Source organism: Schistocerca serialis, chromosome 5, assembly GCF_023864345.2.
Source record: "Schistocerca serialis cubense isolate TAMUIC-IGC-003099 chromosome 5, iqSchSeri2.2, whole genome shotgun sequence".
Lineage (NCBI taxonomy): Eukaryota > Metazoa > Arthropoda > Insecta > Orthoptera > Acrididae > Schistocerca > Schistocerca serialis.
In genome coordinates this window covers 266,621,687-266,639,115 of record NC_064642.1, presented here as the reverse complement: position 1 = coordinate 266,639,115, position 17,429 = coordinate 266,621,687, and the positions used below count along the sequence as shown (strand labels likewise).

General features: G+C 40.1%; 1 protein-coding gene across 1 annotated transcript in view; it reads right to left on the bottom strand.

The window, feature by feature from the left end:
- LOC126481298 (uncharacterized) overlaps positions 1 to 17,429 on the bottom strand; it is a 238,280-nt gene that overhangs the window by 45,025 nt on the left and 175,826 nt on the right. The window contains exon 4 of the mRNA XM_050104947.1: positions 1,542 to 1,907. Coding sequence (XP_049960904.1) covers positions 1,542 to 1,907 — 366 coding nt within the window. The remainder of the gene's footprint in view (positions 1 to 1,541; positions 1,908 to 17,429) is intronic.

Here is a 17,429-nt window from a genome sequence, read left to right as displayed (position 1 = left end):
CTAAATTTTCAAGTGAGTGTGCAACTCATTTTTTAATCTTCCTCATCTCTGACACTAATACTACTTAGTAACAATCCCAGACTGATAAAACTGTTCAAGAAAAATCAAACAAGGTTTTTGTAAGCAACCTTTCTTCATAGGTGAATTACATTTCCTTAGCTACTTTCTGATAAATCTCAATTCTAGCACATGCCTTTGCCATGGCTAGATTTGTGTGGTAGTTACATCTTAAACACGTGAAAGAGATACTCTCAGATAAGTGATGATTGTGACTGGTTCCAATGTTTGCTGATCATATAGTGAAATGATGTTGGATCTTTTCATATTTTTGTAACCATTACATAGCATTTATTTATGCTCATCAACAGCTGCAGTCTTTATACCAACCACTGATCAAGTTTTCTGGCTATTTTTATCAGTTTTCTAAGAATGTGATTTCGATGCAATTTATGTTACATGATCTGAACCTTCTTTCAGTCTTTTGACTGCTTTGCAATCCATTTATACACTAAGTGTACAAAAATATACTAAAAATATATCAATGAAAATAATCATTTTTGAAAATACGATGTAATTAAGTTGATAAAAAAATCTGTTCACCAAGTGGCAGCAAGAGAACACATATAAAAGGGCATTTAAATTTAAGATTACCGAGCCAAAAACTCCTCCTCTTGTCAGAAGGGTTGAAGAGGAAGGAGTAGATGTGACAGAAAATGACTGGCAAGGTTAAGGAAATGGGAAGATTTCAGAAAAGTCACCCAGACCCCAAGTCAGGGGACACTTACTGGACAGGCAGAGAAGTAGTTTAATATTACTGCATAGACAACTATGTAAATAATCAGCATATTGCCACATTTTTCTTTGACACAGTATCTATAATTATAAACTGACTTATTCCATGCTGTAGCAAAAGACTGCCATTGCAATCCATAGAACTTAAAAATAGCTAACTAGCAGAAGAGAAATGTTCAATTTAAATTTTTGTTTACTCTAAAAAGAATTCTGCCATGATATCAATGTCCTTTTTACAACATAGAGAGTCTGTTCCCAATTTTAACTAACTTATCATATAAACAATGGAAAATCGAGGATGGAACAACAACAGTATTACCAAAGGAATAGACTGCTACTCACTAATAGAGGAGGCACTGAGTCATAGACTGGCACAATGAAAAACTGCAGAACATAAGTTTCTGGATGAAAATGCCTAATTCAGACCACAGTGGCTAGGCACAGTGGCCATATGTACGTGAGTTGCGTATGTGTGATTGTATGTGTGTTTTCTATTTTTGACTAAGGCCTTTTCTCTCTGAAAGCTCATATGTTTAGCAGTCTTTTCATTGTGCCTGTTTGCTACTCAGTACTCCTCTTTGAGATAAGTGGCAATCTGTTCTTTTCATAATATTGTTATCAAATAAACAGTTATACTCCTTCCTCTTCTTGAGTAGAAACTAACAAGAAAAAAGGTCTTATTTTGAAAAAGCAGAGATCATCTATTGCATAACTTGATAAATTTTAGTCAACTAAGAAAGGGTACTTACTTCAGGTGTAAGGTACTCAACAACTTGTGATCGTGTGTAGTCTGGCTGAGGCAATTCTGGTGATGCAATTCGTGTTTTCAGCTCGTTCCATATGCCACTCTGGGCACGAGCTCGCAGCTCTTCCACCATAGCACCTATCATATGATCTTTAAGTTTACATTTGTCTTGAAGAGAGGAGATGGCAGCTTGTAGTTCTGAGGGAGAAGGTCGAGCACCAGGCCCTATTGCAACAGGTTTTGTATAGTCTTCTTCAGCCACAACCATTTCAGGAAACTGTGATGGCTCCACACCCAATTTCCCTTCCAAACGTGTTTGTTGTTGCTGCAGTTGCGACAGCAGCGTCTTGATTTCGATGATTTCTTTTGACTTCATGAAAGGGAAAAATGAATATTTGTTAATTGCACACTGAAGTGATATTACTGCTACAAATATTGATGCTATCAATAAAATATTTATGACTTGTCTTTTGCTTTCTTCCTTAAAGAAAAGGATAAAGCAAATGCATAATTCTCTTTTGACATTAATTGCAGACGTATGACTGGTGTAAGAATAATTTACTTTGAAGCACTTTCTGCAACAGTGTTATGTTATAAATGAATTAATATGTTTCAACAATATGTACAATACACAGATTAGCATTTTAAGCATATAGTCGTATTATCTTAAAAAATTATTCTTTCCAGCTTGTGACAAAATGTGTATTTTAATTAGTGTAAAGCACTGTGATCAACAATTTCCAGCTGCACACTGTTTAACAAATACAAGCTTTAAAGAAAGACAAAATCTTCGAACTCATACAATAATAGAAAGCAATTTCCCAGCCAAGCCATGAGCTCCTATCTCATTAAGATGATCTGTTAATCCTTAGTTCTCAGTAATATGATACTAATGATTTGATGCTTTGTCTGTGCAAGTGAATAAATGCAATTTGTGTTGGAAAAGTATGTCTACAGTTAGCATACTGTTACAATAAATGTTAACAGGACTGGAGGAGGAAGAATGGCCCCACTAGCAGGAAAACAAGGATGTACACTGATACATAAGGTGTTTTAATAAATCAAGGCAAAACGTGTATAGCAGCATTTACTCTGTTGAACACAGACATAATCTCAAAATGTTTAAAACAGGTAAGTATAAGTTCTACCAAAATTGTTATACATACACCACAAGGATTATATTGATGAGGAAATGAAAAGGAATTTTTTTTTTCAAAACATATGACACATTACATAAAAATCATATAACATGTAAAACAGAACTCATGGGAACAAACTCCCCAACGTAAATGGCACTTTAGCGTGGGTGACAGCTGGAAAACTGATTCAAATTACAGTGCACAAGAAACACCAAGCAGGATAACCCTTCCCTGTTGTCCATCAACATGCATGAAAGTAGTTCTAGTTTCTTTTCGGTCCAATGCCTGTACACATCCCTGTGAACTGCAACTCTTAGTAATCAGTAATTCTAAAACAATTCTGAGCCTACTGAGCAAGGCAGCAGTGAACTCCAACCTTAGTGAAGTACTAACACCCTCTCACACTGAGTACCAGTATGCAATGCATTGTGTTGATATCAAGCAAAATCATTGCTTACATGTGATTTATGAAGTTGAACTCACTGGTAAAAAGAGTTGTGATGCAAAATGCTAATGATTGTAGAACAAATAGCCTTTAATAATTTCTCACCAAGTGGCAAGGGATGGTACGAAAACCAGTAGATGCACAGCAACACTCAGAAATCAATTGCAGCCTTTGTCATTTCACTTTTGTAAAATATATACATGCATGATTACGTTGATTTACATAAAAATAAAGTATTATTTTAGACAGTTAAAGGACTTTTACAAGCAATACTATACTTTTAAAATAAGCAGAAATAAATTTACATAAATACTTATTACATTCTGGGATCCACAGACACGTACTAAGGGAAAGCACATTTTCTTAAAAATATTTAAGGGGAGACCAAATAAAAGGCTCAAAGCAACTGTAGTTAAAATGCCACTGGGAATCAGGAACAAGCAGTCGACACTCACAATTTATCACATCAACTACTTTAGTGCTACTTTGTACACATCACATTACCTGACTTGCTCTCCAGAATTCCATACATCCTCTACAGTAAAACAAAGAGCTCTCCTAATTACTTCACCCTGCTCAGAGAGAACCTACATTTTCTCTTTTAACTGATTGTTTAAGGGACCTTTTTTTTATTATTTTGTTTGTTCTATGGAATATTTGTTTTGGCATATTACTATATAGCCTCCCCCTTCCATTGCAGAACACCATGGGAGTGAGAATTGTTAAGAAGAAGACAAAACATGAATAGACTCTATGAACCCAAACAAAAGGATCAATACGGTAAAATGAGATGGAAAGAGAAAACAACAGTATAAAAGTACAATTGATGAAGTAAGGAACAAAAACATTACACTACCAAAACAAACTGAAAAGGATATCTCAGTATACATGCAGAATAACCTAACACCTGAGAAACAAGTATCTGATAAGATTGCAGCCAGGGAAATGACCCACTATGACATGTAAAAATCCTTTTTTTTTTGTTTCTTCTATGGAATATTTGTTTTGGCATATTACTATATAGCCCCCCCCCCCCCCTTCCATTGCAGAAAACCATGGGAATGAGAATTGTTAAGAAGAAGACAAAACATGAATAGACTCTATGAACCCAAACAAAGGGATCAATACAGTAAAATGAGAGAGAGAGAGAGAAAGCAACAGTATAAAAGTACAATTGATGAAGTAAGGAACAAAAACATTACACTACCGAAACAAACTGAAAAGGACATCTCAGTATACATGCGGAATAACCTAACACCTGAGAAACAAGTATCTGATAAGACTGCAGCCAGGGAAATGACCCACTATGACAAGTAAAAATCCTGCAGGTGAGCTGGGGACCTGCACCAGTGACCACAGGAAGACTGCATTGTGGCTTCCACTGTAGCTGAATGGGTGTGGTCCAGAGCAGTTTGCTGGTGTCAGATGAGGAGGTCGTCTTCCCTAATAACTCATGGAAGTTGCTTTTCCACTAGCTGTTGTGGATCTCGGTCTGTGTTTCCATCTTGCGGGACCCAAGCTGGCTTCTGCTTCCCGTGAAGTGAAATGACAAACGTGTTTCCACCTCGGTACAGCACACTATGTGGTCCTGTGTATGGATGTTGAAGTAACTGGCAAATTGTATCATATCTTATCATAATTTGCACTGCTTAACATCATCATGTACAAAGACCTTGGGGAACCCATTGTAGGGAAGCAGCCTACTCACGCCATATAAAATTCATATGCTTTCCATTGTGTGCCATCCTAGTCGGCTGTAACTAGCTATGACATCACAAATGTTGTGCAATACCTTAAAAATAAAGTAAATAATCTGAAAAGTTGATAGCATGTCAGGAGTGATGCTAAAATAATAATGTGTTAAGTTTCAGTTTGGTAACTTAAACAGTTTTAGAAATTTGGACGTTTTAAGTAAAAATCACTGGCACAACAGGAAGGAGCTAGGAAGTTCAAAATTTATATTTGGATTCCTTTTTCATTGTAATTTAATGGAAAGAGCATGCTGGATCTCACGAACTAATATTTTGATTGAAATTCATGATTTTCTGTTTTTGTGTCCTAAAAGTTCGGAAGCAAGGTAGATTAAATAAATGATTAGATAAAGCTAGGATGTTTAGATTTAGGTAGAATGGAGAGACAATATAATAACAAAGATGTGAGAAGTTTCAAAAAGGTAGCTATAAAACTATAGCTGTAGCGTCTCTCCAAATGGCAAGTTCAGAGCTCACCTATTGCGTGCAGTACAACTAAAATAATTCTCTCGCCTAAAGTATTTAACCTAGCCACATTAGAATTTTATTATAGATACTTACCTGTGTGGTGATAGCACAATTAAATCAAGAGCTTCATTGGCCTTTAGCGAATGAAGCAATTAATTATTTAGTAACTTGAAGTAGTTTGTTAGCCCAGTGGCTAGTCAGTAAGGCAAATGTTGCCAGCTGCACCTTCGACGATCTGCATCGTGGCTATATAAATAAGAGCATGCAAGCTAGAGTAAGGCCCTACTTCTCTTCTAGATTTGTATCAGCGTGCATTCCATGTTGGAAGCCATGTCGCATTTGTGCAGTTGCAAAGAACACCCTTTGATGCCGTATTACATAACTCGATATGCACTTAACAATGGGTTCACATTGGGGTAAAGAGTTAATAACGGAATGAGTCCAGTGATTTATTCTCAATTTGCATATGTCACATTTTCACATGTCCCTGCAGGACAGACTTTCTACCATTACTAGAGTGGCGTTTGATGTGTGTTAACATCAAATTTTGGCGAGCATTCACTTTGAACATTTTCATCGATAACAGTTACTGAACAGTTTCGTTATCTAGGTATAACAGGATCCTCGCAATAGACTCTGAACAGCTCTGATAGTACTGTAACTGATATGGGTAATCATTTGCCTGGAATTTTATGCTTTATCATTTTCAGAATATGGCGAAAATGGTTATAGTAAACTGCATTTTCTATTAATCCCAGACATCATCCTAAATCCTCAGAATAATTAACTTCAATAATCAATAACTTTTTCTCCATCAGAGTGGGCACAGTGAACTTTAGTTGCAGCCATCACATTTTGCTAATCACTTTCTGGTTGCCAACATTATAGTTAGAGAGCCTGTGTTGAGAAGGGCAATACAAAAAGAATATAATTCTTTATTTTTCCACCTACCACACCACATACGGTGCTAATCGGGCAGGAAAAACACCGTTAAACTGAGTGAAAGTGATTTTAATTATTCGAATTTGTGAGTGAAATGCGACACGGAACTGAACAATAGAACAGTGATGAACTGTGTTACGTGTGCACATTAAGGACACCTTGGATTACAATGTATCTGGATTGACAAAGCTGGTGCTGAATCTAGCTGTGCGGCTGGCATCGCAAGAAGCCAGTCTCACCCCACTGCAGTCGTCCGTTGCGGCCGCAGCCGCGCCTGTGGTTGCGGGCCACACGCTCACACAGCAGCTGTCAAGGTGCCGTCTACAGTTCAACGCGCTGTGCCACATCAGTAATTGTGGTACACTGCGCCAGCATCACCATACATCATGCAGAAGGAAGTAAGTTCAGTGGAAAGCAGTTCAACTTTTTACTAACCTTCACTAAAAGACTGTCGGTGATGGAGCCGCCAAAAGAATCTGAGGTTAAAATTAAATCAGAACCTATGTCTGATGAAGAAAGTGCAAATCCAGACAATGGTTCAAATGCAAATCTGCTTGAAAATAGTGATGTTAAAGTGAAATCTGAACCATTGTCTCCTGACAATAATGTGTAAAGAGGCAATGATTCAATAACAGAAACTCCTGTAGTGCATCAGAAATCAGAGATTGTTAATTTACTGGATGGTAGGTTCTCTGATGATTTAAAAATGAAACAATCATCAGAGGTGGTAATGTTTAAAAAGGAGAAGTTGGATATAACAGATCAATCAGATGTTTCATTTAGTTTTGGTGATTCTGGTATTGAGTCTAGTTTTTCGTCACCTGAGTGTGATAAGAAAAAAGCCAATGAGCAACCCAAAGATACTGGGGCAATTGATTTAAATGTAATATTGCAGGCAATATCAGCCAGTAATGCTAAAATGACAGCCAGTAATGCTAAAATAATGGCTGGATTAAAATTTGATATAACTGAGGTAAGTAACAGGATTGTGGCCAGCCAAACTAATTTTAATAAAAGATTTGAGGTAATGGACAATACCTTTAAGGCTGGATACAATAAGTTGAAAGAGGATTTAAAAGCTGAGCTCAAAGCAGATCTGGACAGTTTAATTATAAGATTGATTCCAACCATGCTGACATTAAGGAAAAGGCTGCTCAGCAGTTATCTGAGTTGCATAAAAAGGTAAAGTCCGAAGTTGGCGAGGTTCACAAAGAGTTCCAAAAGGAAGATGCAAAACTGGAGCAGATGTTAACAGAAAAGATAGATGGCGGAATCTGAACTGTGCTCAGATAGATTTAAAGATATTAATGTAAGCAGATGTAGAAGCAATTAAGACTGATACTGCTCACATTGTGCAAAGAGTAGGTAATGCTGAAATGAAAGTAGAAATGATTAGCACTAACACAACTAAAATTTAGAGTAAAGTAGCTTCTGTAGCTTATGTTACTGGTAGTGTACAACAAGTTGTAGCTGCAAACGCCGCTTTTATTGGGTGTTGGCAGTTCTTACCGTTCGATCTTGACAAAAATATCCATCTGCTCGATTTCTGGAATGATTTTGAAGATTTGTTTCCATCAATTTGGTCTGAATGCAAGAAAATTTCATTTATTAGAAGTAATGTGGCAGTTGATGCAATGGGTTGATCAGCTGATGTCATGTTGAAGTGTAGCACATTAGCGGAATTAAAGACAGCTTTCATTAATAAATACTGGTCTAGTCATAAGCAGAATGAGGTGTTGAGAGAATTTTGGAGTGGGAAACGATTCAATGCAGGTAGGGAATCTATGAAAGAGTTTGCCAGATCTTGGATTTCACGTCTGTCACATTTGATGGGAAAGCTGAAACCTGAAATCATAATACTAAGTCTTGAAGCTAAATTGCCATGGTATTGGCAAATTAGAATCATATCATCCCCGGCAGTGTACAACAAGTACATAACAGGTGTGTGTGTGTGTCTATATATATATATATATATATATATATATATATATATATATATATAATGGAAGGAAACATTCCACGTGGGAAAAATTATATATAAAAACAAAGATGAGGTGACTTACCGAACAAAAGCGCTGGCAGGTCGATAGACACACAAACAAACACAAACATACACACAAAATTCAAGCTTTCGCAACAAACTGTTGCCTCATCAGGAAAGAGGGAAGGAGAGGGGAAGACGAAAGGAAGTGGGTTTTAAGGGAGAGGGTAAGGAGTCATTCCAATCCCGGGAGCGGAAAGACTTACCTTAGGGGGAAAAAAGGACAGGTATACACTCGCACACACGCACATATCCATCCACACATACAGACACAAGCAGACATATTTAAAGACAAAGAGTTTGGGCAGAGATGTCAGTCGAGGCAGAAGTGTAGAGGCAAAGAAGTTGTTGAAAGACAGGTGAGGTATGAGTGGCGGCAACTTGAAATTAGCGGAGATTGAGGCCTGGCGGATGACGAGAAGAGAGGATATACTGAAGAGCAAGTTCCCATCTCCGGAGTTCGGATAGGTTGGTGTTGGTGGGAAGTATCCAGATAACCCGGACGGTGTAACACTGAGACAAGATGTGCTGGCTGTGCACCAAGGCATGTTTAGCCACAGGGTGATCCTCATTACCAACAAACACTGTCTGCCTGTGTCCATTCATGCGAATGGACAGTTTGTTGCTGGTCATTCCCACATAGAATGCATCACAGTGTAGGCAGGTCAGTTGGTAAATCACGTGGGTGCTTTCACACGTGGCTCTGCCTCTGATCGTGTACACCTTCCGGGTTACAGGACTGGAGTAGGTGGTGGTGGGAGGGTGCATGGGACAGGTTTTGCATCGGGGGCGGTTACAAGGATAGGAGCCAGAGGGTAGGGAAGGTGGTTTGGGGATTTCATAGGGGTGAACTAACAGGTTACGAAGGTTAGGTGGACGGCGGAAAGACACTCTTGGCGGAGTGGGGAGGATTTCATGAAGGATGGATCTCATTTCAGGGCAGGATTTGAGGAAATCGTATCCCTGCTGGAGAGCCACATTCAGAGTCTGGTCCAGTCCCGGAAAGTATCCTGTCACAAGTGGGGCACTTTTGTGGTTCTTCTGTGGGGCATTCTGGGTTTGAGGGGATGAGGAAGTGGCTCTGGTTATTTGCTTCTGTACCAGGTCGGGAGGGTAGTTGCGGGATGCGAAAGCTGTTTTCAGGTTGTTGGTGTAATGATTCAGGGATTCCGGACTGGAGCAGATTCATTTGCCACGAAGACCTAGGCTGTAGGGAAGGGACCGTTTGATGTGGAATGGGTGGCAGCTGTCATAATGGAGGTACTGTTGCTTGTTGGTGGGTTTGATGTGGACGGACGTGTGCAGTTGGCCATTGGACAGGTGGAGGTCAACGTCAAGGAAAGTGGCATGGGATTTGGAGTAGGACCAGGTGAAACTTTGGTTCCATCAGTTTCACCTGGTCCTACTCCAAATCCCATGCCACTTTCCTTGACATTGACCTCCATCTGTCCAATGGCCAGCTTCACACGTCCGTCCACATCAAACCCACCAACAAGCAACAGTACCTCCATTATGACAGCTGCCACCCATTCCACATCAAACGGTCCCTTCCCTACAGCCTAGGTCTTCGTGGCAAACGAATCTGCTCCAGTCCGGAATCCCTGAATCATTACACCAACAACCTGAAAACAGCTTTCGCATCCCGCAACTACCCTCCCGACCTGGTACAGAAGCAAATAACCAGAGCCACTTCCTCGTCCCCTCAAACCCAGAATGCCCCACAGAAGAACCACAAAAGTGCCCCACTTGTGACAGGATACTTTCCGGGACTGGACCAGACTCTGAATGTGGCTCTCCAGCAGGGATACGATTTCCTCAAATCCTGCCCTGAAATGAGATCCATCCTTCATGAAATCCTCCCCACTCCGCCAAGAGTGTCTTTCCGCCGTCCACCTAACCTTCGTAACCTGTTAGTTCACCCCTATGAAATCCCCAAACCACCTTCCCTACCCTCTGGCTCCTATCCTTGTAACCGCCCCCGATGCAAAACCTGTCCCATGCACCCTCCCACCACCACCTACTCCAGTCCTGTAACCCGGAAGGTGTACACGATCAGAGGCAGAGCCACGTGTGAAAGCACCCACGTGATTTACCAACTGACCTGCCTACACTGTGATGCATTCTATGTGGGAATGACCAGCAACAAACTGTCCATTCGCATGAATGGACACAGGCAGACAGTGTTTGTTGGTAATGAGGATCACCCTGTGGCTAAACATGCCTTGGTGCACAGCCAGCACATCTTGTCTCAGTGTTACACCGTCCGGGTTATCTGGATACTTCCCACCAACACCAACCTATCCGAACTCCAGAGATGGGAACTTGCCCTTCAGTATATCCTCTCTTCTCGTCATCCGCCAGGCCTCAATCTCCGCTAATTTCAAGTTGCCGCCACTCATACCTCACCTGTCTTTCAACAACTTCTTTGCCTCTACACTTCTGCCTCGACTGACATCTCTGCCCAAACTCTTTGTCTTTAAATATGTCTGCTTGTGTCTGTATGTGTGGATGGATATGTGCGTGTGTGCGAGTGTATACCTGTCCTTTTTTCCCCCTAAGGTAAGTCTTTCCGCTCCCGGGATTGGAATGACTCCTTACCCTCTCCCTTAAAACCCACTTCCTTTCGTCTTCCCCTCTCCTTCCCTCTTTCCTGATGAGGCAACAGTTTGTTGCGAAAGCTTGAATTTTGTGTGTATGTTTGTGTTTGTTTGTGTGTCTATCGACCTGCCAGCGCTTTTGTTCGGTAAGTCACCTCATCTTCGTTTTTTTTATATATATATATATATATATATATATATATATATATATATATATATATATATATATATATATATATATATATATATATATATATATATATATATATAAAAAACAGGGATATAACAGGTCATCCCCGTTTTCAAGAAGGTACGTCGAACAGATGTGCAGAACTATAGACCTATATCTCTAACGTCGATCAGTTGTAGAATTTTGGAACATGTATTATGTTCGAGTATAATGACTTTTCTGGAGACTAGAAATCTACTCTGTAGGAATCAGCATGGGTATCGAAAAAGACACTTGTGTGAAACCCAGCTCGCGCTATTCGTCCACAAGACTCAGAGGGCAATAGACACGGGTTCACAGGTAGATGCCGTGTTTCTTGACTTCTGCAAGGCGTTCGATACAGTTCTCCACAGTCATTTAATGAACAAAGTAAGAGCATATGGACTATCAGACCAACTTTGTGATTGGATTGAAGAGTTCCTAGATAACAGAACACAGCATGTCATTCTCAATGGAGAGAAGTCTTCCGAAGTAAGAGTGATTTCAGGTGTGCCGCAGGGGAGTGTCGTAAGACCATTGCTATTCACAATATACATGAATGACCTTGTGGACGACATCGGAAGTTCACTGAGGCTTTTTGCGGATGATGCTGTGGTATATCAAGAGGTTGTAACATTGGAAAATTGTACTGAAATGCAGGAGGATCTGCAACGAATTGACACATGGTGCAGGGAATGGCAATTGAATCTCAATGTAGACAAGTGTAATGTGCTGTGAATTCATAGAAAGATAGATCCCTTATCATTTAGCTACAATATAGCAGGTCAGCAACTGGAAGCAGTTAATTCCACAAATTATCTGGGAGTACGCATTAGGAGTGATTTAAAATAGAATGATCACATAAAGGTGATCGTTGGTAAAGCAGATGCCAGATTGAGATTCATTGGAAGAATCCTAAGGAAATGCAATCCGAAAACAAAGGAAGTAGGTTACAGTACACTTGTTCGCCCATTGCTTGAATACTGCTAAGCAGTGTGGGATCCGTACCAGATAAGTTCATAGAAGAGATAGACAAGATCCAGCGCGCTTCGTTACAGGATCATTTAGTAATCACAAAAGCGTTGCGGAGATGATAGATAAACTCCAGTGGAAGACTCTGCAGGAGAGACGCTCAGTAGCTCGATACGGGCTTTTGTTAAAGTTTCGAGAACATACTTTCACCGAGGAGTCAAGCAGTATATTGCTGCCTCCTACGTATATCTCATGAAGAAACCATGAGGATAAAATCAGAGAGATTAGAGCCCACACAGAAGCATACCGACAATCCTTCTTTCCACGAACAATAAGATACTGGAATAGAAGGGAGAACCGATAGAGGTACTCAAGGTACCCTCCGCAACACACTGTCAGGTGGCTTGCAGAGTATGGATGTAGATGTAGATGTCTGCCCCTAGAGACAATCTTGACCGTTTCATTGAATATTTGGCATGTGTAGAGCGTGTTGCTGACAATGAGGAGCAGGCGGGTAATAACAGAAATAGTAATAACACTAATAGTAATTTTAAGAATGAACAGAATGGCAATGTAAACATTCAAACATTAGGTGTTTGCCATCCTAAGAAAGGTAGGAAATGGAGAAATAATAACCATAACCAACAATGGCAACTTGATGATAGTAATTTTGTTCGTAATGAAAAAGCAGGTAAACAACAGTGTTGAAAGCAATGCTGTTCCAGTTAACCATAATGAAAATAAGGGAAACAGTAGTTGGCAGTGTCTGATGGTGGCAGCCGTGAAGCAATTCTGCTGGTGATGGTCCATCTCATGGATGCAAATAATAGGAGGTGACAAACAGCTGCAATGCTTGATTCCTGGCATGTGCGGTGCGAAGTTTGACCATCTGCTGCTTCAAGGTTCTGATAAAACATTCTGCTTTGGCATTTGACTGAAAATGGAACACTGCAATAGTTAGATGCTATATGCTATTGCATTCACAGAATGTTTCAAATTCATCTGCTGTGGACTGAGGGCTGTTGTCTGACACTATGACTTCAGGCAAACCTTCAGGGCAAAAAACAGAGGACAGTGCCTGAACTGTGCTACATGAAATCATCAAGTTCATAAGCACAGCAGAAGGAAACTTGCCATAAGAGTCTACCACAATCAACCAACGAGTGTTCCAAAAAGGTCCTGCAAAGTCGATGTGCACCCGTTTCCATGGTAGTTGCAACTTAGGCCAAGCAGAGAATTTCTGTGGCAGAACAGACTGATTTTCTGCACATGCATGGCACTGTGACATCATCTGTTCTATTGTTCTATTTGGGTGTCCATACCCCGCCAAGTACAGTGTCAATGCGTGAACTGTTTCATACGAACAATCCTCTAGTGTTCTTGGTGAAGTAACTGCAACACTTCTTTTTGCAAAGCTTTGGGGATCAACACATGTGACTGTCCACTGTCATTCTGAACAAGAATCACACCTTGCTGTATAGCAAGGCTTTGCTGATGTCCAAAGTATTGGCACACTACAGAGCTCTTTATTCTGTGTAATGAGCAAGGCCAAGATGTGCAAATTTCTTTTAGCAAAACGTTAAAATCTGAATCAACTTCTGTGGCCTGTGCAATTTTCTTACAGACAGACTGAAGCGGTTCAGAAGCCTGAGCATTGTGTGACAACAAGATGCAGCAGAAGTGTCAAAATCTGTATTGGGGCCAATCGGAAGACAAGAAAGTGCATCCGCATTACCATGTTGAGCTGTCACATGATACACAATCTCGTACTGGTATTGAGACAACAATGAAGCCTGTCTTTGAATTTTTGGACATTTCGAATAGGAACTGGCTTCATTGGATGAAATAAGGACTGAAATGGCTTGTGATCTGTTACTAAGTAGAACTTTTTGCCATACAAATAGTGGTAGAATTTGGTGACATCATACACAATAGCCAATGCCTCTTTCTCTATTTGTAAACAGTTACATTGAGCTTTGGACAATACTTTTGATGTGAAAGTAATAGGCCTGTCTTTATCACCAATTCTGTGTGAAAGCACTGCACTGATTCTGTAAGAAGAAGCATCAAATTGCAACACAACTGGTTTGTCAGAATCGAAGCGAATCAAGTGTCGATCACTGAGCAATGTATCTTTAAGTTTTTCAAAAGCTTCTTGGCACTCATCTGTCCAAACAAAGGGGACATTCTTGCAATGCAAGTGATGCAGTGGAGCTGCAATTTGTGCAGCATTCAATGTGAACCTCATATAATAGTTCATTTTCCCAAATACTGACTGCAATTCTGTGACATTGTGAGGAACTGGCCGGTCACATATGGCTAACAAATGTAACTGAAGAGGATGTACACCTTGACTGTTTATGACATAGCCAAGATACTGCAACTCAGGTTTAACAAAATCACACCTGTTCAGTCTACACTTTAGTCCTGCATAACACACAAAACAAAGCACGCAAATTTGCAATGTATTCTTCACGTGTACAACCTGCTATGACAATATTGTCCAAATAGTTTGAACAGTTTGGTATTTGACTAGTCAGCTGTTCCAAATACCATTGGAAAATGGTGGGTGCAGAAGCACTGCCAATGAGCAAAAGCAAATATTTAAACAAGCCCAAATGAGTGTTCACAACACTCACTTTTGGAGATTCTTCTTCTTGTGTTATTTGAAGATATGCATCACACAAATCAATTTTTGAACAGTAGCAACAAGTGCCTAATCTGTCTGCTGCATGGCAATGGATAAGTATCAATCACAGTTTGTGGGTTGACTGTAGACTTAAAGTCAACACAGAAGCGAATGCAACTTGTAGGTTTGGGGAGCATAACCAGTGGACTTGCATACTGCCTAGCTTGTATGGATTCAATAGCTCTGCTGTCTTGCAATTCTTTTCAGTTCAGCAGCCACTTTGTCCTGAATTGGAAAAGGAACAGTTCTGGCCCAGCAAAATTTGGGCTGAGCATTGTCTTTCATAGTAATATATGCAAGAAAATTGTTAGCCTTGCCTAAATCTTCAGAAAAGAGTTCAGGGTATTCATTCAGCAAGCTAGCTACACTGTCTTTGGCATTGAATGCAGTCACTGACAACAAATTGTCCTGAATTTGAAAGCCAAACAAATCAAGGCCAAATATGTTCTCACAATTGCATAATTGTAGCACAGCGGAAGTCACAGTTCATGTATGCGAGCAATACATAGCAGCCAAAGTACATGTTCTGAGAATGGGAATGTCTTGTCCATTACAAACTGTCAAGTGCATGCTAGTTTTGGACAGGCATGAGGAGCCTAACAGTTCATACGTGTTACATTCCAGCAGCTGAAATTTCATACGTTTTCCACTAAGATGCAAATGAATAAAACGTTCATTGGACTGGCATAGCACTGAAGAAACTGTTTGCTTGCTAGTTGTGCTAATGCCCACAGCAAGCTTTGAATAAATTGCATTGATTACATGGGCCTTGTGACTAGATTTTTGAGAGTGGGCAGAATTCTTATGTTTGTTCTGTTGCAAACATATGGATTGTACATGACACTCCTTGCCACAAGAGTAACACTGTGCTTATCTGGATGGGCAATCTTGGCGTTTGTGCCTTGAACAGCACCGAGGGCATGACTTAATTCTGTTTGCCTGTTTAGAGAACTGTTTATGGGGCTTGGCATGCACATTCTGTTGCTGCCTACTGGGCCAGTTATGAGCAAGGGAAGACTCAACCCGACAAATTGGTGGATGCTCAAATTTATCTGCCGCTACAGCACCTGAATCATACTCATCTAGAATTTGCACTAAATGATGAAATGATGTTTGACATCAATTACATTGTACCCAATTGCATCAAGCAATGTAACATCTGAATATAAAGCACCTCAAGCACATTTGAATTTGCATTTCCTTGTCATACCCTATACATCTGTTCCCCTATCACAATAAGTTTGTTCTTACCTTTTCTTGCAAAGAAAGAATTGGTACATAGTTGCCACCATAGTCACTCAGTGGTCACAATAGTTAGTTTGAGAACCTATAACCTGATCATAGGAAAGTTCACTCAGAATGGTATTAGGAAACAATTTCTGAATGAGGCGAAAGACTGCACTTCCTACCATTGACAAAAAGTAATGCAGTTTCACATTAACTGATACTTTGTGAGCAATGATGTGGGCGTCATACTGTTGCAACCACTCGAGCCATTAATCTGCTATTTCTTTAACTGGTGAAAAGGTGGCATTGCACTCGGAGCATGTTGCGCTGCATTAGTTATTTGGTTTGTTAGTAACTGATGTACCGTATTGATAAGGGTTGCAATCTGCTGCGTCTGAAACTGAAACACCTGTGTTAGCTGCAAAGTATCTATTGCTTGCAGCTGAGGTGCCTGAGCAGGGCTGGAAGAGGTGGGTTGCCCATTTTGGAATAGGTAAATGCCATAAACAGACAATGCAAGCAGTAAAAATAAGCACACAAACAAAGAAAATGTCTGCAATGCCCACCTGACAACGCTGAATAGAAGAAAAACACTATAAGAGACACTGTTAAAACATGTAAACATACCCCCACAAAGAAAAGACAAGGCAAAATTAAGATGCCAGCAAAACACAAAAGCCCACAACAAAAAATAGATCTTTGGCAGCTGTTGCTCAGGGTTCAGATGTTAACAGGTTGTCGCTATGTTATTCTTACACCCCATCACCAATCTTGTTGTGTTTAGGAATCCTGCCTACTCGGTTTGCTAGACAATAAGAAAATGCTGACAACAACAAACTTACAATACTTAACTTTGGCAATTACACAGCTGTATCTCAAACAAGGGCAACATATGAAATAATATCTCTGCAGTCACTGCTAATCTCCAACTGACAAAAGTCTGTCCTGAAATGCTATCAAAGTGGCTAACTTTAATGCTGCTATCCAAGTGGCCAATCTAGAAGCAGCTATTGAACTGGGCTGCCACCATTCGGGCATGGGGCTTATGTCGTCTTCACCTAGGGAATGCTGCTGTCACATTGTCATCCTGGAAGGCAGATCGGTCAGCATGTGATTGGCTGACCCCTCCTCACAGCCTTCTCTTAATAGTAAATAGTCTTGGGCTACCTCAACAATCATTTCAAAAGCTACTTGAATCTATGCAATTTAGAAATAAGAGATTTAACTTTGAACCTGAATTAAATGATTCTGTAAGGTAGCATAATATAATAAATATACAGCGTATATTCATCTGTGTTACGGCATAAAGCCAGGTGACGGCACACCAGTCAGGAATGACACCGACTGGTGTGCCGTCACCTGGCTTTATGCCGTAACACAGATGAATATACGCTGTATATTTATTATATTATG